The sequence below is a fragment of the Camelus dromedarius genome, chromosome 9, assembly GCF_036321535.1.
Source record: "Camelus dromedarius isolate mCamDro1 chromosome 9, mCamDro1.pat, whole genome shotgun sequence".
NCBI classification, from domain to species: Eukaryota; Metazoa; Chordata; class Mammalia; order Artiodactyla; family Camelidae; genus Camelus; species Camelus dromedarius.
In genome coordinates, this window is record NC_087444.1 from 73,478,535 (window position 1) to 73,505,398 (window position 26,864).

General features: G+C 52.3%; 1 protein-coding gene and 1 long non-coding RNA gene across 3 annotated transcripts; one reads left to right on the top strand and one right to left on the bottom strand.

Annotated features, from left to right (window-relative positions):
* The first annotated feature begins 88 nt into the window (after window positions 1–88).
* GRIN2D (glutamate ionotropic receptor NMDA type subunit 2D) lies at window positions 89–26,395 on the top strand. Of its 2 annotated transcripts, none has more exons than XM_031459008.2 (12): window positions 89–553; window positions 4,039–4,658; window positions 8,078–8,192; window positions 8,517–8,728; window positions 8,989–9,157; window positions 9,717–9,870; window positions 12,434–12,559; window positions 12,762–12,991; window positions 14,209–14,369; window positions 23,331–23,518; window positions 23,665–23,897; window positions 24,059–26,395. In XM_031459008.2, the coding sequence occupies exons 1-12, from the start codon at window positions 89–91 to the stop codon at window positions 25,382–25,384; spliced, it is 3,999 nt and encodes a 1,332-aa protein (XP_031314868.2). In that variant the 3' UTR covers window positions 25,385–26,395. The 2 variants fall into 2 exon arrangements, with proteins under 2 accessions (XP_031314868.2, XP_064345542.1); XM_064489472.1 differs by lacking the exon at window positions 89–553 and adding an exon at window positions 646–698.
* Window positions 20,624–23,790, bottom strand: LOC116154932 (uncharacterized). The gene is made up of 3 exons (XR_004139011.2): window positions 23,655–23,790; window positions 23,305–23,508; window positions 20,624–22,626 (listed from the first exon to the last, which is right to left on the bottom strand). It is a non-coding gene; the product is annotated as an uncharacterized LOC116154932 (long non-coding RNA).
* Window positions 26,396–26,864: the final 469 nt, after the last annotated feature.

Here is a 26,864-nt window from a genome sequence, read left to right on the forward strand (position 1 = left end):
TGTCTCTTCGTCTCTCTGCCCCACCCTCCTCTGTGTCCCTCCGCGGGCTCCCGCGCGCTCAGAGGCCGCCCGGCAGGGCCCGCAGGCGATGCGCGGCGCCGGTGGCCCCCGCGGCCCTCGGGGCCCCGCTAAGATGCTGCTGCTGCTGGCGCTGGCCTGCGCCAGCCCGTTCCCGGAGGAGGTGCCGGGACCGGGCGGGGTCGGCGGGCCTGGCGGGGGTCCCGGCGGGGCGCGACCGCTCAACGTAGCGCTCGTGTTCTCGGGGCCCGCGTACGCGACCGAGGCGGCGCGCCTGGGCCCGGCCGTGGCGGCGGCCGTGCGCAGCCCGGGCCTGGACGTGCGGCCGGTGGCGCTGGTGCTCAACGGCTCGGACCCACGCAGCCTCGTGCTGCAGCTCTGCGACCTGCTGTCGGGGCTGCGCGTGCACGGCGTCGTCTTCGAGGACGACTCGCGCGCGCCCGCCGTCGCACCCATCCTCGACTTCCTGTCGGCGCAGACCTCGCTGCCCATCGTGGCCGTGCACGGCGGCGCCGCGCTCGTGCTCACGCCCAAGGTGCGCGCGACCCGCGGACGGGGCGGGGCCAGATGCAAGGGGGCGGGGCGGGGACCTCATGAGTGGGCGGGGCTGTAAGGGCGGGGCCAGTCCCGAGAGTCAGCAGTGGGGAAGCCGTGAGGACCGACGTAAGGGTCAGGCCTAGGTAAGAGGAGGGGCTGACTTGCAGTGGCGTGTCTAGAGTGAAAGGGGTCTGCCCAGGAATCACCTAGAAGCAGGGTCTGAGACGATCAGGGTATGAGAGTTGAGACACTGCGGGAGAAGTGAGTCAGGGGAGGGGGTGGAATCTAGGAAAGAGGTGGGGCCGGCCGGCGAGGAACGGAGATTGGGAACTAGAAGGGTCAGGTCTGAGAGGGCGAGATGAGGGAGTGGTGGGCTCTAGGATCAGCGAGGGTGGAGTCAGTTGAAAAGCAATGAGGTTCAGAAAGGGGTGAGGTCTAGAGAGGAGGCGGGAGTCAGGAAAGAAGGGACTGGGACCAGGAAAGAGGGGTATCAAGTCCTGAGGGACAGAGAGGGGCCCGGCCAGCTGAGCATGGAGTCTAGAGGTCAACGTAGGACGGAGCCATCCGGCGAAAGGCGTCGTTAGCGAGAGGTGGGCTAGGGATGCGTAGCAGCAAGAAAGTGGGGCGAGGCCAGTCAAGGAAGGGGTCAGTCAAGGAAGGGGCGGGCTAGCTGGTGAAGGGAGAGGCCAGGGAGGGCAAGGCCTACGCTCTGTACTAAAAAGGCGGAGTCTAGAGAGGAAGACGGCGGGGAAGTGAGGTTTGGTTAGGGGTACCCAGCAGCAAGAATCCAGAACGTGGGCCTGGGAAGATGAAGGCCCATAGTGGAGGCAGGCCCAGCCAATGAGAGGTCAAAGCCAGGAGCCTGCGGGCAAGGCCGGGGCAGAGGTTGGAGCTGGCTGTGGCCTGGAAAGAGACCGGCCTCCCAAGAGCACAGAAGGGGCCAGCTGGAGTGGACGTCTGGCAGGGAAGGGCAGAATTTGAGCAAACCTGGTGTGCGGACTGAGAAGCAGAAAAGATCAGCTAAGAGGAGGTGTCTGAGAAGGGGCGGGGCCTAGTCAGAGGTGGAGCCAGTGTAACAGAAGTGGGACTCGCCCGAGGATGGGACCACCTGAGTGGGAGGAGCCTAAGTCTTCACCAGTTCCCTGCTGTGAGGGCCGGCGGCTTTGTGATCACTATTGCATGTTGGGACTCGTAGTTCTCTAATGTCCAGCGCTCTCTGGAAAAGACCTCTGTCCAACTTTCTTCTTCTCTTTGGTATGGGGTTGTCCAGATATTTGTAGGCAGATAACCTGCGACGTGAACTTATTACTGGCTGCCACCTCCATGGCATACAGAGAGACATGGTCCCTTGTGCCTGCACTGCTGCTGAGGAGTGTGTGTCTCTCTGTTTCATTGTCGGCTGGGCACTGTGGCCCGCTCAGTGCACACCCGTTGCCTTCTGGGAAATGTAGTCCCCTCGGTGTCTCTAAATGGAGGAAAGAGTAGTCCTCACAGCTCCATCTGTGCCCCCAGTGAATGCTGGGAACGTGGTCTCCTGAGCTTACCTCCACCTGCCAAGAGTGAAGGCCTCTCAGGTTTCCCATGGCATGCTGGGCCTCATCCTCTCAGAACAACTGCCCTAATTGGTGCGCGTATAACCACATGCCTAGGGAGAAATTCCACTTGCTCATCTCATTGCATTACTGGAAGATTTATGGACGACTGATTCTCTGCCAGGGCTGTTTTAGGCTGTGGAGAATACAGTTGTAAAAGGTTAAAAAAGGAAAAGAAAAAAAAAAAAAAAAAAGACCAGGTCCCCACACTTTTGGACCTTGCCTTTCTAATGAGGAGACAGACAAAACAAGTAACAGAGAATGAAATCTGTCCTGGAGGAGAGGTAATGACCCAGGATGTGCTTTCAATAGATGGCAGTCAGGGGAGGCCTCCCTAAGAGGGTAAGGCTAAGCTGGATCTGAGGACAGAGGGAACGTGGCAGTGGCGGGGGTGGGGGGGGTGGGGAGTCCAGCATGGAGGAGCTGGGGGAAAAGTGTCCCCGACAAAGCCAACTGGGAAGGGTAAAGCCCCTGAAGCCAGAGGGAACCTCAGGTGTTTGAGGAAGAGCAAAGAGGTGAAGGTGGCAGGTGATGAGGTCAGAGAGGTAACAAGGGCCAGGTCATGTGGGGCCTCGTGGGCCCCAGCGAGGACTTTGGCTTTGACTCTGAGGTAGAATAATTGGAAGGTTTTCAACCAAGGAGGGAGGTGATCCAATTAATATTTTGAAAGGATTGCTCTGGCTGCTATCTGGAGAATGAAAGTTGCGAGAAAGGAAGTAGAGATGGGTTAGGGAGCTGTTGTTGTCTAGGCAAGAGAGTGCTAACAAGGAGGGCCGGGGCGGGGATGGTAGTTAGAAGTGAATAGCTGGGGTTGTGTTTTGGATAGAAAGCTGAGAAGCCTTGGAGATGGCCTAAATGCGAGCCTGAAGGCTGTCCAATAGAATTTTCTGCCGTGATGAAGATGGTCTTCATCTGCTCTGTCAAGTCTGATAGCCGTTAGCCATGTGTGGCTGTTGAGCCCTCGACGTGTAGTTAGTACAACCAGGGAACTAAATTTTATTTAGCTTTAATTAATTTTAATTGGAATAGCCATGGGTGGTTAGTAGCTACCATATTGGAGAGCTCAGGAGACAGTATTTAAACCCATGGATTTGGATGAGATCACCAGGAAGAGAGGATAGAGAAGGCTAGGGCACTCCCATGTTTAGATGCAGACTGAGAAAGAGTCCAGCAAAGGAAACAGAGAAGGAGGGGACAGGCAGGTAGGAGGAAAATCAGAGAAGGGCAAGTCAGCTTGGCAAAGCCTCTTCCAGTTGGGAGAGACAGTCCCTTCAGCATCCTCATTGCCTGCTGGGAGATGTAGTCTCTCTCAGTGGATGCTGGGAACTGTAGTTCTTTCCAGGGATGCTGAGGGTGTTCATCATGGTCATGTTAGCTGCTGTAACAGAAAGAAAAGAACCCCAAGAATGTTGTTTCCCACTCATATAAAATCCAAACAGATGTTCCTGATAGGAGATGGCTTTCCTCCAAGCGATGACTCAGGGACTCAGGGTACTCCGTCTTGTGGCTCTGTAACCCCCTGGGACTTCAGGGTTCTCCTCTGGGGCTGGTGAATCTGCCGTCAGACAGGGAAAAGTAAGGTGCCTGGGATGAGGAGAGTTTTTAGGGATGAGCCTAAAACTCAGTCACGTGGCTAAACTTAACCAAGGTCTAGCTCTGTGCCCCAGCAAAAATAGGCATCTCCTTTGGTGAACAGCTAGTCAGTCTGCCATGTCAAGAGCTGGGAGCTGCAAAGTTTGGCCATTGGGAGCCATGATGCCCTTATCAGTTGCTGGGAGATGAGGTCCCCTTTGGACCCTCCGGAAACTGTCAGCAGCTGAAGGTCCCTTATTGACTGCAGGGAGCTGCGGTCTCCATGTGAGGAGTCCTGACTTCCTCCCTTTCCCTGCAGGAGAAAGGTTCCACCTTCCTGCAGCTGGGCTCATCCACAGAACAGCAGCTTCAGGTCATCTTTGAGGTGCTGGAGGAATACGACTGGACGTCCTTTGTAGCCGTGACCACGCGTGCTCCCGGCCACCGGGCCTTTCTGTCCTACATCGAGGTGCTGACTGATGGCAGCATGGTGGGCTGGGAGCACCGCGGGGCATTGACCCTGGACCCTGGGGCTGGCGAGGCCGTGCTGGGTGCCCAGCTCCGCAGCGTCAGCGCCCAGATTCGCTTGCTCTTCTGCGCCCGCGAGGAGGCGGAGCCCGTGTTCCGGGCAGCAGAGGAGGCTGGCCTCACTGGGCCTGGCTACGTCTGGTTCATGGTGGGGCCCCAGCTGGCTGGAGGAGGGGGCTCGGGCGCCCCTGGGGAGCCCCTTCTTCTGCCAGGAGGCGCCCCACTGCCTGCGGGGCTGTTTGCAGTGCGCTCGGCAGGCTGGCGGGATGACCTGGCCCGGCGTGTGGCAGCTGGCGTGGCCGTCGTGGCCAGAGGTGCCCAAGCCCTGCTGCGTGACTATGGCTTCCTGCCCGAACTTGGCCATGACTGTCGTGCCCAAAACCGCACCCACCGAGGGGAGAGTCTACACAGGTGAGTGGGGCTGGGGTGGGAGGGCCGTGAGAAGACTCCAGGGCCTGACTACCTGGGATACTCACTGCCTGCGTGGCCTCAAATGGTTCACATCCTCTCTCAGAGCCTCAGTCTTATTTTCTGTAAAATGGGTGTCATCGGGTCTCCTTTCTGGGGTTAAATCAGATTATCTGGGGGGAAAAAGCACCTGAGATACAGTGAGTGTCTGACTCCGTGATTTTAGGATGCACATCTTTGCAGAGTTGAATGTCTTTGTCTTATAGTTGATAGCTTATCATGGTTTCACGGGCAGCACTTTTTTTCCTTTGGGGTCCAGAAAAATAGTGACACATCTTCCAGTTGACAGCATCTTAGATTTGATTAAATACCGCAGTTAGAGTAGGAACTGAACTTCAGTAACCAAAAACCCCAGCAATCCAATGTCCCAAACAAGGCAGAAGTTTGTTCCTCTCTGACTTAACAATCCAGAGATGCGAGGTCCAGGTTATCAGGAGACTCAGGTCTCTTCCACTTTGTTGCTCTGTTATCTCCTTTCTGCACAGTCAAAGCTGGGTCCTAGAGCACATCTAAATTCTAGCTCAGGAGAAGGGGGAAAGAGAGGAAGAGGAGAGCAAGCAATTTCCTTTAGGGCCAGTGAGCCAGAAGAGACTAGTCTTACATCCCATTGGTGAGAACGTAGTCACTTGACAGGGCTGACTTATTGCTTGTTTACAGCCACATCCATGCAGATTGGCTCGATGTCGATTCTGATTGGCTAGTGTCTATGCTGTACCGATTGTTACAGTTTGAATATTACCCTGCCCATGGCCTGGGCTAGCTGCAAGGGAGACTGGGGAATGTTGGCTCTAGCTGGACAGGTGTGTGCCAGCTTACACACTATTGTTTGAGAAGAGGACAATGGAGTTTGGTGGGAAACAGCATCTCCACTCTAGGAAGCTTTGGGAGTGAGAACTTGATGAGTTTGGTGATAGAACAGTGGGTGGAGAGATCTTTCATCCTGAAATAAGGATGAGCTTAGCTTGGGAAGAGGTGACGGGTGGGGAAGAATAGCCTAAGGGAGGAGAATTGAGAAATGGTGAGTTGGAAATCAGGATCCAGGGGCAAGAGGGTGAAAACAGCATCCCTCGTTCATAAATACTTACTAAGCGCCCGCTAGGAACGAGGGCTCCTGCTGAGCTCTGGGAACAGAGAGATGAATAAGGCTGTAGACTTCTCTTTAAAGAACACAGGGTCCTGTAGGGGTAGCGGACAGGGATGGGATAATGACAACGCAGCACGACACTTGCAATGATTGAGGTTGCACGGGCTTTGTGGGAGCACTGGGGAGAGTACAGCTAAGCCAGGACATTTTTGGTTGCAAGAAGCAGAGTCTCATTCAAGTTTCCTCAGGGAAAAAGGGGTTTATGGGAAAGATAAACATGCACAGAAACTCAGACATCAAGAATTGAGGCCAAACCTGGGGACCAGCTACTCTTTCAAATCTTTCTGATTCGCTCTGCTTCTCACCCCACCCCTTGCTCTCTCTCTCTCCCTCTCCATCATCTCTGTCATTATCACCATCTCCATCATCATCACCATCATCATTTCCATCATCATCTCCATCATCATCACCATCTCCATCACCACCTCCATCTCTAGCTCATGCTTGCCACTCCCAGAGGCTGTCCAGTTCTTCTCTTACCACTACTTACCCAGAATTTCTGCTCCCTCATAATACACATTATGTCAGCCCATCCTGTCCACCACCCATCCCTCCAAATCTCACAGCTAACTCCCTCCCAGGAGAGAAAATTGTATTGGCCCCAATCAACCTTCCAAACTAGGCAAGGCAAGTCATGAGTCAGCCTGTGGAGACAGGGAGGTTTCCAGGAGGAAGAGCTATCTAAGCTGAGACCTGAAGGATGCATTGCTCATTCATTCACTGAAAAGCCCTTTATCAAGAGTCTCCTATGTGCCAAGGGTATAATGTTGAACAAGGCCCCCACTCTCACAGACCTTACAATTTCACAGGCAAGGCAGTGAACAAGAAAAGAAAGAAAAAATATCAGCAGGTAATAACTTCTGAGATGAAAATAAAGCAGGTAGAACATGATAAGAAATGCTAATGGGGCTAGGTTAGGTGAGGTTGTCAGGAAAGGCCTCTCCGAGCAGGTGAAATTTGGAGGTTAAAAGAAAATTGGATAAGGAGAAAGAGCCAACTATCAGAAGAGCTGAGTGAAGAGAAGAGACAGCGAACAACAGGAGCTAAGGCCCTGGGGCTGGAATCACCTGCTTGGGAGCCAGTGTTTCTGGAGCACAGTAGGCAAGTGGGCAGGGGATAACTCGGGGATGGAGTGTCACCCAGGACCCAGATCACACAGGGCAGTTCGGCCAGGTTAGGAGTTTAGATTTGATTATAAGAGCAGTTGGGGGTCCACCAGAAATAGATATTTCAGGCAGGGGGAAGAGCATTGTGCACAAGCCCGGAGGGGAGAAAACCTTGGGCAGGCTGGTGGGCCCATGATAGCTCGGGGTGGATGAAGGCAGGAGAATAAGGGGTTGGAGGGGATGAGGCTGGGGAGATAGACGATGCCAGGTTGGGAGGCTGGGACTTTGTTCCAGGGCACTGGGGAGCCATGGATGGGCTGTGAGCAGAGGAAAGGTGGAGTAAGTTTGGGGTGTAGGAAGACCCCTCTAGGATGGGGTGGGGACAGACTGGAGGGGAGAGACTGGAGGCTGGAGGCCAGATAGTCCAGGCTGGGGTGGTGGTTCAGGAGGGCTGAGGGGATAGAGAGGAGGGGATGGGGCAGAGACATCCCAGAGGCAGAAAGAATGGGGCTTGGGGAACTAACGGTCTGGATGGGGTATAGCGAGGGGGCAAGGATGGCAGCTGAGGGTCTGGCTCAGTGCCCAGGGCAATGCAGCAGGCACAATACAGGGTGCCATTGTAAAGATACCTGTCCAGAGAGTCCAGGGACACACCTAGGGCTTCTTTCCAGAAGGAGGCACACATGAGCTAAGATTGGAACACCTAAGACACCTAAGAACTGATCAGGATGAGGAGGGACAGAATAAGCACCTAGAAAGGCCTAGAGATAGGCAAGCACTTGGTATGTTTGGGAGACACCTTGCATTCAGTGCTAGTGGGGCACAAAAAGGGCTTGGGTGGAAAGAGTTTGAGGGTGGGAAGTGATCAGAGATGGGGCAGCAGAGGCAGACAGAGCCCCTAGAACCTCAAACCCAGGCTGGGGGGCTGGGGGCACTGGGCTGCCTAGGGAGAGTGCCTAGCGGAGAAGAGGTGTACTGGGGTATTCAAGAACTTGGAGGAGAGATTTTGAACTGGGGGCTGGGGTGGATCAGTAGAAAGGGGGCTTTCTCTGCCTGCAGCTGCCAAGGGCCAGGCCAGGTCCCCATTTGTCCCCTCCCTTCCTCCCGGGCAGGTACTTCATGAACATTACCTGGGATAACCGGGATTATTCCTTCAATGAAGATGGCTTCCTGGTGAACCCCTCCCTGGTAGTCATCTCCCTCACCAGAGACAGGACTTGGGAGGTGGTGAGTCCCAGCCCCGACCTCAGGCAGGGGAGAGGGGCTGGACTCCTGGGTCCTGGCAGAGGTGGGCTCTGGCCTCCGAGGGAGGAAGGGGCTGGGAGCTTGGACTTTTAGGTCATAAGGGGAAAAACTGGGAATCCCAGACTCCTGGGTCTGCAGGAGGAAAGGACTTCTGGGTCCTTCTGAGGGGAGGGGGATGAGGCCCAGACTCTTGGATCTCAGGGAGAAGGAGCTGGGAGTTCAGGGCTCTGAGGAAGGAGGGCCATGAAGATCAGAACATTCTGGAAAGTCCCCTCAGGAAGCCTGAATCCCCTGCTCTTGGCTAAGGTGGGCAGCTGGGAGCAGCAGACTCTCCGCCTCAAGTACCCGCTGTGGTCCCGCTACGGCCGCTTCCTGCAGCCGGTGGATGACACGCAGCACCTCACGGTGGCCACGCTGGAGGAGAGGCCCTTCGTCATTGTGGAGCCCGCCGACCCCATCAGTGGCACTTGCATCCGAGATTCCGTCCCCTGCCGGAGCCAGCTCAACCGCACCCACAGGTGACAGCCCGGGATCCAGCAGTTGCCGCTTGAAAACTTTCCCTTGAAGCCCAGTCGTGCTGGTCCCAGCCCCCTCCTCCCTTGGGACCCAGAATTCACAAAGCCCTCCAGCTTGGTGACCTTGGACAAGTCACGGAACTCCTTTGTGCTTCAGTTTCCCCAGAAAGCAGTACCCACCATAGTTTTAGCTACTGCTTGTCCCTCCCTCCATAAGGCAGGCGAGGGTCCCCAACGTCCCCAAGCCTGCTCGCTCCCCGCAGCCCTCCGCCGGACGCCCCCCGCCCCGAAAAGCGGTGCTGCAAGGGCTTCTGCATCGACATTCTGAAGCGGCTGGCGCAGACCATCGGCTTCAGCTATGACCTCTACCTGGTCACGAACGGCAAGCATGGGAAGAAGATCGACGGCGTCTGGAACGGCATGATCGGGGAGGTGAGGTGGGCAGGGACAGGGCGGGGACTGTGCCAGGACAGGCTGGGGGGCGGAGTCGGGGCCCAGTCTGGGCTGGGTCCAGGCGCAGGTGTCAAGAGGCAGGTCTGAGGGGGCGGGACCAGGAGGGGAGAACTGAGACCGGAGGGGTGTGGCCAAAGGTGGGAGCGACTAGATTTTAAGGGGCGGGGCCACGATAAGGACCTGCCTTAGCGGAGGGGCGTGGCCAGGAGGAGGGGCCTACAGATGGAGGAGGCGGGGATAGGAGGTGGAGCTACTCGGAGAAGGGGGCGGGGCCGGGAAGATGGATCCCCAAACCTTCAGAGGCTTGATTGGGGAGCAGGACACGGCCCGAGGCCAGTTCTTCCCACTGCTTTTCTTGACTCTCACCGCCAGCTTTCCTGCCCCACTCTGCCTGCATCCCGCTCATCCACGCCACCAACCTCCTAGCTCTTTCTCTCACCCTGTCACTGGTTTCCTGGGGCCCGTCTTTGCCCGCCGCCAGCCTCTATCCTATTCCAGACAGCCTGGTTCCCTCACTCCCTCCTCGCATTCACCCTAGGTGTTCTACCAGCGCGCAGACATGGCCATTGGTTCTCTCACCATCAATGAGGAGCGATCCGAGATCGTGGATTTCTCCGTTCCCTTCGTCGAGACGGGCATCAGCGTCATGGTGGCGCGTAGCAATGGCACTGTGTCCCCCTCAGCCTTCCTCGGTGAGCCGGGGCCCCGGGATGGCAAGGCAGGGACGGTATTGCCTGTACCGGCAGGGTGACTTTGGTGAAGTGACATCACTTCTAGGCCTCAGTTCCCTAATCTGTAGAATGGGAGAAGTAATTTCCCCCACCAGAAGCAATTTTACCATGAAACTAAGAAAGGAGTTTCAGGAGCCTTCTCTTGTAAGCCTTTCTTTCAGAGGCTTCTCTTACTGCCTCTACAAGGCCCTGTACCTGGTCTTGTATTCATAATTTTGTATTACTTTTTCTTAAAGAGAACCCTCCACATTGTATAAGCAGTAGGCCCCACAAAACCCATTTTCCCCTATGAGATGAGGAACAGATTAGCATGGGAACAGCACATGGTAAATGCTTAATTCACCCATCAGTGTTAACTGAGCAGCTACTATGTGCCAGGCTCTGAGCTGCACACAAAACCCTGCCCTCTAAGAGCTCTCAGCTGGCCTCAGGGGGGAGACTGAAAAAAAATGTCTTAAAGGGATACACGGACAAGATCATTTCAGATGGTGGTAAATACTATGAGAAATTAAGGCGAGGGATGAGATGGAGAGGAATAGGATTGGTGCTGCCATGGGTGGACAGGCAGTCCTACATAAATCTGTCTGGAAAAGCATTCCAGGCAGAGGGGACAGTCAAGGCAAAGGCCCCAAGTTGGGAACGTTTGTGATGTATTTGTGAAATATGGGGAGACTTGTGTGACTCCTGGCAGGGGGCAGTCAGTGAGCATGAGAGGGGTGGGCAGTGAGGGCCAAGAGGCAATCGGTTAGCGTATCACACAGGGCCTTGGTCACTTTCATAGGAAGGTTGGGTTTTAATCTTATTGCAATGACAAGACTTTTAGCTACAGATGGTGGTGCAGGGATATACTATCAGATTTAGGCTTTTAAAATATCCCACTGGCAGCTCTGCTGCGGCAGGGGGCCTGTGAGGAGGCTACTGCAGAGGTCCGTGCAGAGTGAGGATGGGGTGCGGGATACAAAGATGGCAGTGTGGGTGAGACAAGTAAACAGGCTTAGGATGCAGTGGAAAGCTGACATCCGATGGGGTTGGTGGCTTTGCAATGGATTGAGTAGAGATCTTATTTACTGAGCTTGGAGAAGACAAAAGGCAAAGTGTATATCAGGCCAAGGGCAGCATCAGCAGTTCATGTCCATTCACTCTTTTTCTCTGAAGTCTGAGCAAAGCTCCTGGGGGATGGGGAGGGGCTGGGAGGAAAGGGACATCCCTTCCTTGGTGTTTGGTTTTCTGTATATTTCCCCAGTGATGTCTCTGGTGGCCTCCTCTTTGCACCAAGGTCTCTGCAGGGCACCCAGAGACACACCACGTGGGGCCCCTGCCTTCAGCAAGGGAGTGACAAGGTCATGTTTATGCCCCACCACGTGGCCTAGTGGAGGTGACAGGCATGTCCCCAGATGCTGCAGTGACAGTCCAGGGTAATGACCCTGCTGTGACAGGGGCAGTCCTGGCTGCTTGCACTTGGCCCAGGAGGTCAAATCCTGGGTACTGATCTCAAGGATGGTGACTTGGGTTTATGGTCAGTGAACTTCTGGAGGCAGTGTGAGGAGGGGAATGCACGAACTCGAATTTGTCTGATAGACAGGTCAGGGTGGTGCCTCTGGCAGGGGAGCTATTGAGAAGGGCGCAGAGAGGGTGTGGCTTGCTCAGGAACTGTGAGTCCCAGGTGGTTAAAGCAATGGGTTCTTGAGAGAATGATGAGGCCAGAGAAGGGGTTGGAAGCCAGGCTGAGGGATGGGGATTTTGTCCTGTGGGTACTGGGGAGCCATGGAGGGCTGTGAGCAGGGGAGAGGTCAGGTCATCTCTGGGTGTAGAAAGAGCCTCTTATGGCTGTGGTGGGGGAAGGGCTGGAGAGGAGAGAATGGGGAGATGGTCTGGGGGGACAGGATGAGGCCTGAGCTGTGTTGGCAGAGAGAATGGAGAGGAAAGGCCAAGGTAGGGGGTGGGGGGAGGCCAGGAGGATGGGGCTGGGAACTGACAGGATGCTGGGGAGGGGGAAGGAGAAAGGGGGTGAGGATGGCAAACGATGGTGGGGAGGGGTGCAGGAAATCTGAATCTTGATTGGATGGGTAGTGAAGTTCCCAGGATGGGGAGCCTGGGAGTCGATGCTGGGATCAGAGTGGGACGAGGTGGGGGGCAGGTTATAGCTTAGTGGTAGAGCGTGTGCTTAGCATGCAGGAGGTCCTGAGTTCAATCCCCAGTACCTCCATTAAAAATAAATGAATAAACCGAATTACCATCCTCCCCCCGCTCCCCGAGAATCAGGTCTGGGGCTCGGGAAGCATATTTAGGATCTAGTTTCTATTTGGTTGTTGAAATCACAGAAATGGTTGCAATGACTGTCTTTGAGAGAGACTGTCCCCTCAGGGGTCTGGGTGGGCAGTGAGTTTGTCCACAAGATGGGGAACCTGGGAAGGGGGCAGAGTAGGACAAGGCCAGATGATCTCAGCTGTACTTTGTTCACATGTCTGTGGGCCCCCAATCCTTGGCTTGGCTGAGTCATAACCAGACACCCCCTTGCCCCCAGAGCCCTACAGCCCTGCCGTGTGGGTGATGATGTTTGTCATGTGCCTCACTGTGGTCGCTGTCACTGTTTTCATCTTTGAGTACCTCAGTCCCGTCGGCTACAACCGCAGCCTGGCCACGGGCAAACGTGAGTCCGTCCCCTTTCTCCATCACCCTACCTCGAGTGCCTGGACCATAGTAGAACTACATTTCCCAACAGCCCCTGGGAGAGAGCTATGGCCTCTTGAGGTGGCAGAGGCCTCAGGGCCCACTGGGAATTGTAGTTCTTTCTGCTCCCTCATTGAGCAGAAGGGATTTGGGGTCCATGACCCCCTCCTGGCCCCCTGCAGGCCCTGGTGGCTCAACTTTCACCATTGGGAAATCCATCTGGCTGCTCTGGGCCCTGGTGTTCAATAACTCGGTACCTGTGGAGAACCCCCGGGGGACCACCAGCAAAATCATGGTGCTGGTGTGGGCTTTCTTCGCTGTCATCTTCCTCGCCAGCTACACAGCCAACCTGGCCGCCTTCATGATCCAGGAGGAGTATGTGGACACCGTGTCTGGGCTCAGTGACCGAAAGGTGTGTGTGTTTGGGGAGGGAGGGAATTGGCTGGGGTTGGAGGTGGCAGAGCTTGGCAAGTGGGAGGTCAGAGGGGGATTCCTGAGGGTCTCTTTCCAGAAAGAATGGTAGAATGGAATATTCTGGAGGAAAAAGGTTATGTTAAACAATGAACTATTTAAACATTCCAAGGAGAAGAGAATGTCCCCAAATGTTCTAGGGGCAGTAGTACCTAATGGGATATTCTAGACCAGTGCTCTCTCAAACTGTGATGAAGGACTAATTTTTCCAATTTCTAATCCAGCAGAGACAAATGCTCTTGCAAAATAAAACAGAAAGGAATAGCTGAAAAAATAAAATAAAATTTAAAACAAAGACATGCAAAATTCAAACCCCAATTTTTATTTTTTAGGTTCAACAGACATAAAATTACTCTGTCAAATAGCTTTAAATGTTCACTCCCTCAGTTTCTGTACTAAACTCATCACGGATCGCAGTTTGTTCAGGGACCAGTGATCTGTACAGCACATTTTAAGACTAATGTGGTTAACTGGGTGTCATGAACTATTAGAAAGTTGAGAAACCAATTCAATGGATGACAATGAGCATTTTTTTAAATAACATAGAGTAGAAAATATGTTTGCATCTTCTGTAAGTTTTATGAAACTTTAGTTTTAGTCATATATACACCTGACATTGAGCCAGCACATACCTGTCTGGCTACGTCTGTTGTTAAAATAGTGACCTATTTCTGCATAGGCTGGTAACTAGCAACTGCCCGCGGTCCCCCACCACACCAGCCCCCACACCTGGGACAGCTTATGATCCGGCAAGTTAAGGGTCGATGCCCAGCACATCAGGGCCCACTGGGACCCTTCTGGAGCTTTGTTGCTGGTGTCTTTTCTTTTCTTCTCTTTTCTGTTCTTTGCCAGTGTCTTTTCTGATTGGACCATGATCAAGCCATGCTGGGTGTTAAATATTTTAATATTTCACCTGATTGTGGGTGCACGTGTATATGTGTACATGCCTGCATACATGTGTACAAATACCTGCGGGTGTATGTGCTGGGTGAAGAGTAGTGCTTACTACTCTGGGTAACAGTGAGCAAGTTTGAGAAACATTTCTGGACTGGGGTGTCTGCCAGTTGGCGAGTGTCCCCCAGAATCAAGGTTGAGGGAATCCTCGACCCAGATGCCCTCCAGTGGGGGGTGCCCTAATAACTCCCCATTCTGCCCCAGTTTCAGCGGCCCCAGGAGCAGTACCCACCCCTGAAGTTTGGGACGGTGCCCAACGGGTCCACGGAGAAGAACATCCGTAGCAACTACCCCGACATGCACAGCTACATGGTGCGCTACAACCAGCCCCGCGTAGAGGAAGCGCTCACTCAGCTCAAGGCAGGGTCAGCGCAGACGGGGGGCCGGGAGGCCGAGGGGGGGCTGTGGGGGCTCTGAGGAGGCTTGGAGATGGCAAGGGGTCAGGGATTGTTCATCAGCCCAGGGTGGGTCAGTTGGAGGGCAGAGGTCATTGAGGGTGGGAATGAACTCCGCCTTCCAGGAGTAGGATTCTTAGGATGTTTTCAGGCATCTAGTGTTATGGATTCTGGGGCCAGACTGCCAGGGTTTGGATCCTGGCTTTGTCCTTTCTTGGCTGTGTGACCTTGGGCAAGTTACTCAACCTCTCTGAGCCTCAGTTGCCTCCTTTGTAAAATGGGAATAAGAGAACCCACCTCATAAGTTTTTTATAAGAATTGTTGTAGTTATTATTACGAACTCTCCCCTCTCCCTCCTTATTATTTTGACACGTTCCCTCCAGCATGTTTTCTAGAGCAGAGCTGGGGAGCCACATATTTAATTTAAACATATGCAGTAGCCACACTAAAAGAAACAGGTAATATTAATTCTAATGGTGTATTGTCTTTAACCCAATAGCTCCAAGATATTACCATTCAATATGTAAGGTAAAAATTAGTGAGATATTTCCATTTTTTGGCGAGGGACGGGGGGATATTTTGTACGTTATAATCACAGCACATCTCAGTTCAGACTCATCACGTTTCAAGAGCTCAAAACAGCCACAGTGGCTTGTAGCTACTGAATCGGGAGACCCAGGTCTACATCATCCAAACGCAAAAAGTTTCATAATGAACGTTATGAACATGAGACATGAAAGGACTCTGTCCACCTCCCCACCCCCACTAGGACTTTTTTACTTCCTTACTCACCCCTAGTGTATCCTCCCCAGCCAGCCAGCTGACTCATCTCTCCCCCTTTCCCTCCTCAACCCCCCTCCAGGAAGGCCCCTGGGAATTCCAGATCCGCTCCCTCTTTTCTGCAAAGTAGGGCGGCTTTCCCTGATGGCTCTGTTCACCCATCCCTACTTCTCCAGCACAAAGCGCCCATCTTTGGGAGGCAGGGGAATTGCCCTCCTCTTTTACTTCTACAGGCGTCCCTCACATTCCCAGTCTATTTCATTCTCATGATTGGAAAACAAGAATTCCAAGACTCGGGGAGGGCTAAGACCCCATGTCCCAAATCTCCTTGGTTCCTGAGTTTTGGAGAGCAGTGAGAGTGTGGCCAGCAAGGGAGACACATGCCCCATCTCAAAACATGAACCCAAATCTACCCTGTCTCTGAGTTTAGAGAACAAGGGATATCTGTATTTTTCTTTCCATCCAAATATCAGCCACAATCCCAGTCCTTCATAAGTAAAAATAGCTCGAGGCTTCATCCTGTGCTTTTTTATATTGATTTTTTGTTAGCTATAACAGGGGGCGGAGGGTAGAGCTCAGTGGTAGAGCTCATGCTTAGGTCCTGGATTCAATTCCCAGTACCTCCATTAACATAAACAAACAAACAAACAAACAGAACTAATTTCCTCCCCCAACCCAAAAAATTAATTAAAAAATAGATATAACAACATACACAGATCTTAAGTGTGAAGTTCATCCATCATCTATACCTTCAGGTGAGCACACCCAGATTCAGGTATAGAAAATTTCCAGTTCCCCTCTGCCCCTCTAATCACCATAGCTTATCCCTGGAAATTAGTTTTGCCTGGTTTTGAGTATCACATAAACAAAAGCAAATAGTATATCTCATAGTTTTTGTGTCTAGCTTGCTTTGCCCAACACTACGACCAGGTTTGGTCATTACCGCATTCCACTGGGTACACCATTGTGGAAATATATCAGAATTCTTCCATTCTATTGTTGGCAAACATTTGGGTTGTTTCCAAGGTTTGGCTGTGGTGAAGAGTCTACTATGAACAGTCTTGTACAAGTGTTTGGAGGACGTACACCTTCATTTTTCTTGGGCAAATTCCCACGGGTAGAAATGCTGGCTCATAGGGAGGTGTGTGTTCAGCTTCCAAAGATAGTGCCAGACATTTTCCTAAGTGGTTGTACCAATTTATCCTCTCCTCCGTGGTGTAGGAAAGTTCCATCTGTCCCATATCTTTGCCAAGGTTTGGTGTCATTCTCGTATCTTTTTCATTTGTTATAGTGTTTATTATACATCAAGTTCTGTTCAAACTCTTCATTATTCGTTTTCTGGGGCTGACAAAACTGCACCGTCCCACAGCTCTGGGGGCTGGAAGTCCTCCTGGTTCCTTCTGAGGTCTGTAAGGAGAGGATCTGTCCCAGGTTTCCCTTCTTGGCTTCACAGATGGCCCTCTTCTTCCTGTGTCTTTTCACATCTTCCTCCCTTTGTTCATGTCTCTGTATCCAAACTCCCTTTTTCTTTGGAGGGGGTAGGGATGGGTAATTAGGTTTATTTATTTATCTTTTTTTTTTAATTGAGATACTGGGGATTGAACCCAGGACCTCCTGCATGCTAAGCATGCACTTTACCTTCTGAGCTATACCCTCCCCACACACGCACACTCCCCCTTTTTTTTAATAAGAACACCATTCCTATTGGATTAGGGTCTACCCTAATAATGCCATTTTAACTTAATCACCACTGTAAAAGACCCGATCTCCAACTAAGATCATATTCTGAGGCACTGGGGTAGGACTTCAATATGTGAATGTTGGGGAATGCAGTTCAACCCATAACACTTTGTAGGTGAATATTATCATTCCCATTTTATAGATGAGGAGACTGAGGCTCAACAAGATCCTAGAGTTATGGAAAGGCAGAGCTGGGATCTGAGCCCTGGCAGTCTGAGCCTAAGCCTAACCTCCCAACAACTACCCTACATTAACGTCACTCACACAGTGAGAAACCCAGAGTCACCCTCCTTGAGCCCCTCCCCAGAAGCTTTGTGGATTCACAAAGGATGCCCCTGTACCTCACTGACACCACTTGCTCGGATTTCCTGCTTTTGCTGAATTCGTTTTCTCCCCAATATTCCTTTTTACATTTTTCCCTAATATTCAGTTCAATTTTTACCAGAGTTGTACATCCACATAGTTTGGAGAGTCAAATACTAGATTGTTTAAACGACGAAAACCACCAACAGTCATCCCCCATCTGCCTATCCTCTGTGTCTCCCACCCTAGAGGAATCTGCTTTCACCTCATTTATTGTATCATTTTTCTACTTATCTCTCTGTCTCTAAATACCATATTTCTATGGCAACCTCTTGACTTTTCAATTTTAGTTATTTTCCATTCACTTCTCACTGTGGAGGACACATAAACTCATACTCATTTAAATTACTCCAGCCTCCCACGTTGTGATTCTGGCTAGATGAATGTGCAGTGTTTACTTGTTATGACTGTATAAATGCTCCCATAGATGCCACAAGTAGTAAACCATGATTACTTTCCTCTCCTACACAATTCTTTAGTTTTTCCTGGAGTTAATATTGTCTTTTTGTTTTTTTCACTTGCACAGTAACTGAGTTTTCTTTGTGCTTGACTAATTCAAACCCAAATTCTCCACTAACTATATGAATCTCTCCTTTGCATATTCAGATGCATCAGGTACTCCATTCATTTCATCTCATGATAGAAGTTTCTCATGTGGCCTTCTGGCCTCCTCCATTCTGGTACATGTTCACCCTCTTGATCCCTTCACCAGCCGCCTGGTTTGCATCCTGTTGTATCCCAATTCTTATTCTTCCTGGGTTTTGCTCCTTTTTTCTTTTGAGCTTCCTAACAAAGGCACCTGGGAGATAACATTTTGGAGACATTGCATACAGATGTGAAAACATCTCTACTCTTAATGGGCCATCTGGCTGGGTATAAAATTCTGGGCTGGAAATCATTTTCCTTCAGAATTTTGAAGGCATCACTCCATTGTCTCTTCCTCCTCCTCCTCCTCCTTCTTTTTTTTTTTTTTTAAGTGGGAGTAATTAGCTTTACTTATTTTTAGAGGAGGCTCTGGAGATTGAACCTAGGAACTCCTGCAAGTTAAGCATGCATTCTATCGCTTGAGCTATACCCTCCCCCCGGTCTTCTAATTCCAGTGTTACTGTTGAGAAATCCAAAGTCATTCTGATTCCTAAACCCGGTGTGTGACCTCTTTTTCTTTTCCTTGTCCTCAGTGTGCTGACAATGATCAGCAATGTGTCTTCATCTATTTGCATCACTGGACCTTTCGGTCATATCCTGAGGTCATTCATTCTGGGAAATTTTCTCGAATTCTTTCAATTACAATTTCCCTCCTCCTTTCACTTCTCTGTTCTTTCTCTCTAGAGCTCTTATTAACCTGATATTGGGCTTCCTGGACTGTTCATTTCTTTTATTCTCTCTCTTATTTTTCCAACTGTTTAACTTTCTGTTCTCTCCCTGGGAGATTTTCTTAATATTATTTTCTACTCTTGCATTATGCTTTTTCATTTCTGCTAGTATATTTTTAATTTCTAAGAACTCTTTTTTGGTCTCTGAATTTTTATTATATTTTGTAAATTTTATAGTATTATTCTGTAGTATCCTACTTTATAAATCCTATTTGTGGTTCAAAGTTACAGTATCTTTTTTAAAAAAAAAATTTTAGAGGAAGGAGGTAATTAAATTTATTTATTTATTTATTTATTTATATTTTTTTTTAACAGAGGTACTGGAGATTGAACCTAGGACCTTGTGCATGCTAAGCATGCATCCTACCACTGAGCTATACCCTCCCCCACCAATGTTGCAGCATCTTGTCTTGTTTCTCTGATAATATTGATGATAGTGGTTGTTGTTGCTGTTGTTTTACATTTTCTCCTCTCTGCATAATCTGTTTCCCTCAAGTCCCCCCTCCCTCCTCTTTGTTTCGTTTTTATCTGTCTTGTCAGAGGCTTTATCTGATGGCCAGTAATCTTTGGTAGTCTGTTCATATTTGGGAGTAGGGGTCCAAAACTCTGGAAGTGGTGGGCCTGAGAGCATTTGAGCAGGGTTGTAGACTATGAACTTCACTGTAGGATGCTCTGTCTGGACCAGTTTTGTTGGGGAATTCCCAATGTCAGTATTTTTCAGTGTCTTTTCCTGGGTTGGTCATATATATATATATGTACATATATGTATGCATATAAATATATGTTTTTAATTTATAGAGGACCAAAGAAGAAAACAAATAATGAATCATGATCTCCCTGACAAAATACCCCTAATGATTTGAACGTTAAAAGGCATTCATTCATTCACTCATTCATCCAATAAATGTTTATTAAGGTCTTGCACCAGGCGCTGGGCTAAGCACTGAGGGTAAAGCAGTGAGCACATCAAACCTCTGCTGTCCTGGTGCTTCCATTCTAGCCTGGAAGACAGACACATGTGTGTCTAGAGCAGCCCTCTCCAATAGCTCTTTCTGTGGAATGTTCTAGATCTGTGAGGTCCAATATGGCTGCCAACAGCACGTGATCACTTGAAATGTGGTTGGTATGACTAAGGGACTGAATTAATCTTAATTAAAATTTGAATTCAAATAGCTACCTGTGGCTAGTGGTTACCACCGTGGACAACACTAGAAAATTCCATCCTTTAAAAATAAAAGAAATAAATAAAGAAAGAAAGAAAATCCCATCCTTACAGAGAATTACGAGGGAATCGGCAGCCTCCCATGGCTTTGGCTGGCTCACACGCCAAACGTGGGCTTACCCTACCGCTGAGGGCAAGCAACCTCCCAGGAAGAAAAAGGAAATGCGTCTCTTAAAAAGAAATAAAGAAACACAGCTTCTCCTCCCAGGCTGTTCTAGAAGCCCATTCTGTGAGGGAAGTTCAATTTCTCACTCTCAGAGAAGGGGCAAAAAAGGAAACATGAGGTCCCCTTTCCCTAAAGTCAGCATTATTTTTCATCCCTTTCAGATCAATTAAACCATGTAGGCACACACGTCATCACTCACTCCTTACCAAAGGCACACACTGTTCTCTTGCTTATTCCGCGGAGGAAAACCTCTTGGCATCTTTTCCATATTAATGAGATCTTACCCTTCAGCACCAGTGACCGGTCCACAGAATGCTCCCCTTGAGCCAGCCTGAATTCATTCATTCGACCCCTTTTTATTAAGCACCTGTTGTGTGCCAGGAGCTGTTCTTGACCCTGCGAAGTGAACCACACAAACAAGGTCTGCTCCCTCATGGAACTTAAATTGCGTCAGTGGGACAGAGGGGAGATGAATGGTAAATGTATTAACTAAGAATATTTTATAGTTACAAGGAGGTAATTGCTATGGACAAAAACAGGACAGAGTGAATGAGTTTGGGAGACCTTGGAAGGAGGCTACAGGCTGCAGTATTAAATAGGTTCTCAGGAAGGTGTGTGTGTGTGTGTGTGTGTTTTTCTTCACTTTTTGACCCATGAGTTATTTTATTATTTTTTTTAATTGAAGTATAGTTAGTTTACAATGTTGTGTGAATTTCTGGTGTACAGCATAGTGATTCAGTTATACATACATATATACATATATATTCCTTTTCATGTTCTTTTTCGTTAGAGGCTATTACAGGATATTGAATATAGTTTCCTGTGCTAGATAGTAGGACCTTGCTGTTTATCTTCCCCAACCACACTTCTGCACACAGGAAGGTGTCTATTGAGCAACACTTGAAGGAGGGGAGGGGACCAGCCAGGCTGGTCTCTGGGGGAAGGATGATCCAGCAGAGGGAGCAGCCAGTGCAAAGGCCCTGAGGCAGGAGCATGTTGGCACCATTCAGGAACTGCATGACGGTGGCTGGAGCAGACTTAGTGAGGGACACATGTGTGGGAGATGAGGCAAGGAGGGACATGGGGGTGTTTGGTGGCACAGAGCCTCATATCATGAGTGAAGTGGACACCAGCGGAGGGCAGTGAGCTGGGGAGGGGCAGGAGCTGACAGGGCGGGAATTTTCATTTTTCCCAAACAAAGGCTATAGGACATGGTTGAGTTTTACTAGAGATTTAGGGACAATGAGGGTATAGGAAGTAGAAGGTGGGGAGAGGGAGGCAGGCATTATATCCCAGAATCACACAAAGGATTACATTAAAAGCAGACTCTTTGATCCCCTCTACCTGAAAGTCCCATTCACCTTTCCACCACTGGAAGCCTTGACTTTTGGCTTTCTCTACATGCCTCTCAGGTCTCTCCACCCACATCTCTCCCTTGGGCCCCACCCCCCACCACACCGCAACCTCCATTTTATCCTAATCCCCAGCACCTCCCTCCCTCCTCCTTGGCCTGACTCTGGAAACTCCGAGTTCTTCCCGCTTAAACCCTGGGGAACAATTCACCTCTTGCCCTTAAGGGCATTTTCCTAAACAAAGAGACACCCGGAGAGAAATTACAGTTTGCCTACAAGGCAGCAGTGCCCGCAGGCAGTGCGGTATTTTTCTTGCCTATAGACCATGTAGGTTTCCAGATGTCAGCTGGGCTCTCCTGGCCTGTTAGGATCTGTAGAAAATGAATTCAAACCCCGTTCTCCAACCACAGGTGGTGAGTGCCCTCCCCACGTCTTCTGCTCATTCACTGGAGCTTTGAATTCTTTGTTCCACCCCAAGTTTTTGCTTCTGCTGGATCCATTCAATTTGGGGAATCCTCTCTCTGTCTCCCCATTTGAGGTGCAAGGACTAATTCTGTCCTTTTCCTTAATTTCTATGCAGCCAACTCTGCACCCACTGTGCACACGTGGCACAACACGTGGCACAACAAAACTCCAGGTGATATATTCTTGTCAGGAAGAGCTTTTGCCGTCTCTTCAACCCAGAGTCCAGCCACATGCCTTGAAGTTCTCTTGTTTTCCTCAGACCTGTGCTGTCTGATACTATTTAAATTAATTAAAATTAAATACAATTTAAAGTTCCGTCCCTTGGTCACAATGGTCACATTTCAAGTGCTCAAGAGGCTGGTGGCTGTGCAGGCAGAACATTTCCATCCTCCCAGAATGTTCGTTTGGACAGTGCTGGACTAGACAAGACAGGGACCTCCCTCTTAGGACTAGTCTGGTGTCCACAGTTGAGATGACCAAAATTTCACCCCCAAAATGACTACGGAGCTATAGTCTATATAAGATTCCAGGACTAATTGTTTTTTTTTTCTCATTAATACATTCTGGACATCTTCATGTGTCAGATCATAAGCACTTTTGAAAATAGAATAGTTCCACAGTGTGTAAGTTACAGATGTTTGGATTCCTTCCTTCCTTCTTTCATTTATTGTGCAGATATTTACAACCACCTTGTAGGTATCAGGACCTGCTGGGTCACAGCCTGGAATGTGATAATCTTGGACCCAGCTCTAGTGAGGCTTGTGGTCTAGGGGAAGAGGTTGCAATTAATGAAATCATCACAGAAATAAATGTCAAACGGCGGCAGTTGTGAAGGAAATGACATGTAGCAAGTGCCACCATGTATTCATCTGTGAGAACCACTCATTCCACATCCCTCCTTGTCTTCCCATTGAAGTGTAGAAATTAAAGCCTAGAGGAATACCCCAAGCCAATTAAGATGCGTGTCTGGTCCCGTGTTTCCCTGTCTGAATATTGGAGACAATAGTTTCTACCTCATAGGAATGTTCGGAGAATTGAGTTACTCTAGTAGATAGAACAATGCCTGGCACAATATAAGTCATCGTTAGCGTATTATTATTTGTACGATTCTGCTTTCTGAGCTTCAGTCCTCTTTAAAATAGAGGAGTGTATAGGACCTTCTTTGGAAGGTTCCTGTGAGGACTGAACACGAAGTTATTTCATTGACAGTCACAGCTAACATTTCTCCTGTACTTCCTTTGCTCCAAGGACTAGCTAACCTTTGCAATAACCTTGGAAGGGAGGTGTTGCTGCCATCCCCATTCTACAGATGTTTAAACTGAGGCACAGAAAGGTGCCTTGACTTGCTGAAAAGTTCACTACTTAGTGGGAATTGGGAGCAGTTGGAGGTTAGGAGTTAGAGGGATTCTGAGTTGGGCCACTCGGGCATCTGGGTGGGACTTACTCTGCCCCTCACGCCCCTGCCCACAGGAAGCTGGACGCCTTCATCTATGACGCGGCTGTGCTCAACTACATGGCCCGCAAGGATGAGGGCTGCAAGCTTGTTACCATTGGCTCCGGCAAGGTCTTTGCCACCACGGGCTATGGCATCGCCCTGCACAAGGGTTCCCGCTGGAAGCGACCCATTGACCTGGCACTGCTGCAGTTCCTGGGGGATGGTGCGGTTGCTGGCAGGGATGCCCACCCGGGAAGGGAGGGCAAGACCCCTGGGGCCTGGGGAAGGAGGGGATGAGACTCCCTTATCAGAGAGGAGGGTCCTCAGAGGGTGCCCAAGGAAGGTGACCGCCCATCCACCTTTCTTCAGATGAGATCGAGATGCTGGAGCGGCTGTGGCTCTCTGGGATCTGCCACAATGACAAAATCGAGGTCATGAGCAGCAAGCTGGACATCGACAACATGGCGGGCGTCTTCTACATGCTCCTGGTGGCCATGGGCCTCTCCCTGCTGGTCTTCGCCTGGGAGCACCTGGTGTACTGGCGCCTGCGGCATTGCCTGGGGCCCAGCCACCGCATGGATTTCCTGCTGGCCTTCTCCAGGGTATGGGGGAGAGAGGGAAGTGGAAGGGGAGGTGAGGGGATACAGGCAGGGATGCCTAGAATTGAAAGAGAAATGGGTGCGGGACAGGAGGGAGGGACCGAGGGAAGGCAGGTGGTCCAGAGCTTCCGGGGCTGACCCTGCTTCTCCCGCGCCCCTCGCAGGGCATGTACAGCTGCTGCAGCGCGGAGGCTGCCCCGCCGCCAGCCAAGCCCCCGCCGCCGCCGCAGCCGCTGCCCAGCCCAGCTTACCCCACGGCGCGGCCGGCGCCCGGGCCGGCGCCCTTCGTGCCCCGCGAGCGCGCAGCCGTGGACCGCTGGCGCCGCGCCAAAGGTGCAGGGCCGCCGGGGGGCGCGGGCTTGGCTGACGGCTTCCACCGCTACTACGGCCCCATCGAGCCGCAGGGCCTGGGCGTAGGTGAGGCTCGCTCAGCGCCCCGGGGCGCGACCGGGCGTCCGCTGTCCCCGCCGTCCGTGCAGCCCCCGCAGAAGCCACCTCCCTCCTACTTCGCCATCGTGCGCGACAAGGAGCCAGCGGAGCCCCCCGCTGGCGCCTTCCCCGGCTTCCCGTCGCCGCCTGCGCCCCCTGCCGCGGCGGCCGCCGCCGTCGGGCCGCCGCTCTGCCGCCTGGCCTTCGAGGACGAGAGCCCGCCGGCGCCCACGCGCTGGCCGCGCTCCGACCCAGAGAGCCAGCCCCTGCTGGGGCCCGGCACGGGGGGCGCGGGCGGCGCGGGGGGCGCGGGCAGCGGAGCCCAGGCCGCGCCTCCCCCGTGCCGCGCCGCGCCGCCTCCCTGCCCTTACCTCGACCTCGAGCCGTCGCCGTCGGACTCAGAGGACTCGGAGAGCCTGGGCGGCGCGTCGCTGGGCGGCCTGGAGCCCTGGTGGTTCGCCGATTTCCCCTACCCGTATGCCGAGCGCCTCGGGCCGCCGCCGGGCCGCTACTGGTCGGTTGACAAGCTTGGGGGCTGGCGCGCCGGCAGCTGGGACTACCTGCCCCCGCGCAGCGGCCCCGCCGCCTGGCACTGTCGCCACTGCGCCAGCCTGGAGCTACTGCCGCCACCGCGCCATCTCAGCTGCTCGCACGACGGCCTGGACGGCGGCTGGTGGGCTCCACCGCCCCCGCCCTGGGCTGCGGGGCCCCCTCCCCGGCGCCGGGCCCGCTGCGGGTGCCCGCGGCCGCACCCTCACCGCCCGCGGGCCTCGCACCGGGCGCCCGCCGCTCCACACCACCACCGGCACCGGCGCTCCGCAGGGGGCTGGAACCTCCCGCCGCCCGCGCCCACCTCGCGATCGCTCGAGGACCTCAGCTCCTGCCCCCGTGCGGCTCCCGCGCGCAGGCTCACCGGGCCCTCCCGCCACTCGCGCAGATGCCCGCACGCCGCGCACTGGGGGCCGCCGCTGCCCGCCGCGCCCCACCGGAGACACCGGGGCGGGGACCTGGGTACCCGCCGGGGCTCAGCGCACTTCTCCAGCCTTGAGTCCGAGGTATGACGCGGCCCGGGGAGGGGGGCCCGCCGCCCCCTCGGTCAGCGCAGGCCACAGCCCGAGGAGGCTTGCGGGGTGGACAGGACCCTCGTGGTTTGGGAAGGAAGAAAATGGAACTGGCCGGACCCCGCCTGGAGCAGCGTCCTGCGCCCCTCTCTACGGGGGCGCCGTGAGCCGGAGGGGATCTGGTCCCCCAAATCTCACCCAGCTTGAGAGCGAGGGGGTGGGGGTCTCGGAGCCCACTGGACTTTTTTTTAAACCCGACAAGGGCTTTTTAACGTCACCAGATGGGGCGGGAGGTGGTGGGGGCCAAGCCATGCCCGCGCCCCACGCCCGCGCCCCACCCCCACGCCCGGGGCCGTGGCCCCCACATCACTGTGCAGCTCCCCGGCCCCAGCCACGCCTCCGGGGAAGCCCGTTTTTAACCTTTCATCCATCGGACTCAAAACTGTGAGACGAGTTCGCCAAACTGTGACCCCAGACCTTGGCCCCGCCACACAGAAACCCCTGACCCCAGACTGTGACTTCCGACCCCCTAAAAATGGTCATCCGACCCCAGACTGTGACCCCTGACCCCAAACTGTGACCCGAGCCCCAGACTGCCCCGACCAGACTGTGACCCTTGACGTCAAACCGTGACATCCCCTCCTCCTTTTCCACCCTCAGTAGCTTTTCCTTCTCTTGACCTAGGACACGCCCCCAACGGAAGCCCCGACTCCCTGCCCCAGAGTTGATCCCAACCTCCATCAGGCCAAAACTTCCCACTCTGTCACACATCACCAACAGCCCCAGGTGCCACGAACCACATCCTCTCCAAATCCAACCCTTATTTGTGACCCTTCAGTGATGACCCAGTAAGACCCCCAAAAGCCTTCTCTTCCCAGATCTCCAGCCGGGTCTGGAGCTGGGTTGTGGAGGGGAGGGTCTGGGAGTCCACAATCACCACCAACCTCCCTTCCCCCTCTCCTGTTCCACATTGCAGTGTTTGGAATAAACCACGTTTTTATGCCTCCTCAATCCAAGTGTGAGCTCCATGTCTGTCTCTTAGTCCCCTTCAAACTTCTCTGGAGGTACTCAAAACTGAGAAAAGTCCCACAGAGGAAGAGGGGACAGAAAAAGAATTTGAGCAAGAACAGAGACCCTGGAGGGAGGTGGGAGGTAAAGACCCAGAAACAGGTGGTGAGAAAAGACCCTGAAAAGGGCTGAGAAGGGGTGGGGGCGGAAAGAGAAGGGGGGACAGAGAGTTCAAGAAAGGCCTAGGCTCAAAACATTCTAGGATTGAGTCTAGGGTCCCATTTCTATGGCAACAGGCAACGAGGCTTGCTGGGTTCTTTATAGTCTGTTCATGCAAGCGAGGAGAGTGTCTGTTACATCCCAGCCAATCCACATATCTCTGATGCCGTTAACCTCACCAATGCGAATCTATTTCTAACATTTCATTACGCCAACCAGCCAAACCTCTGGTGCTGATGGGCGATAAAAAGAG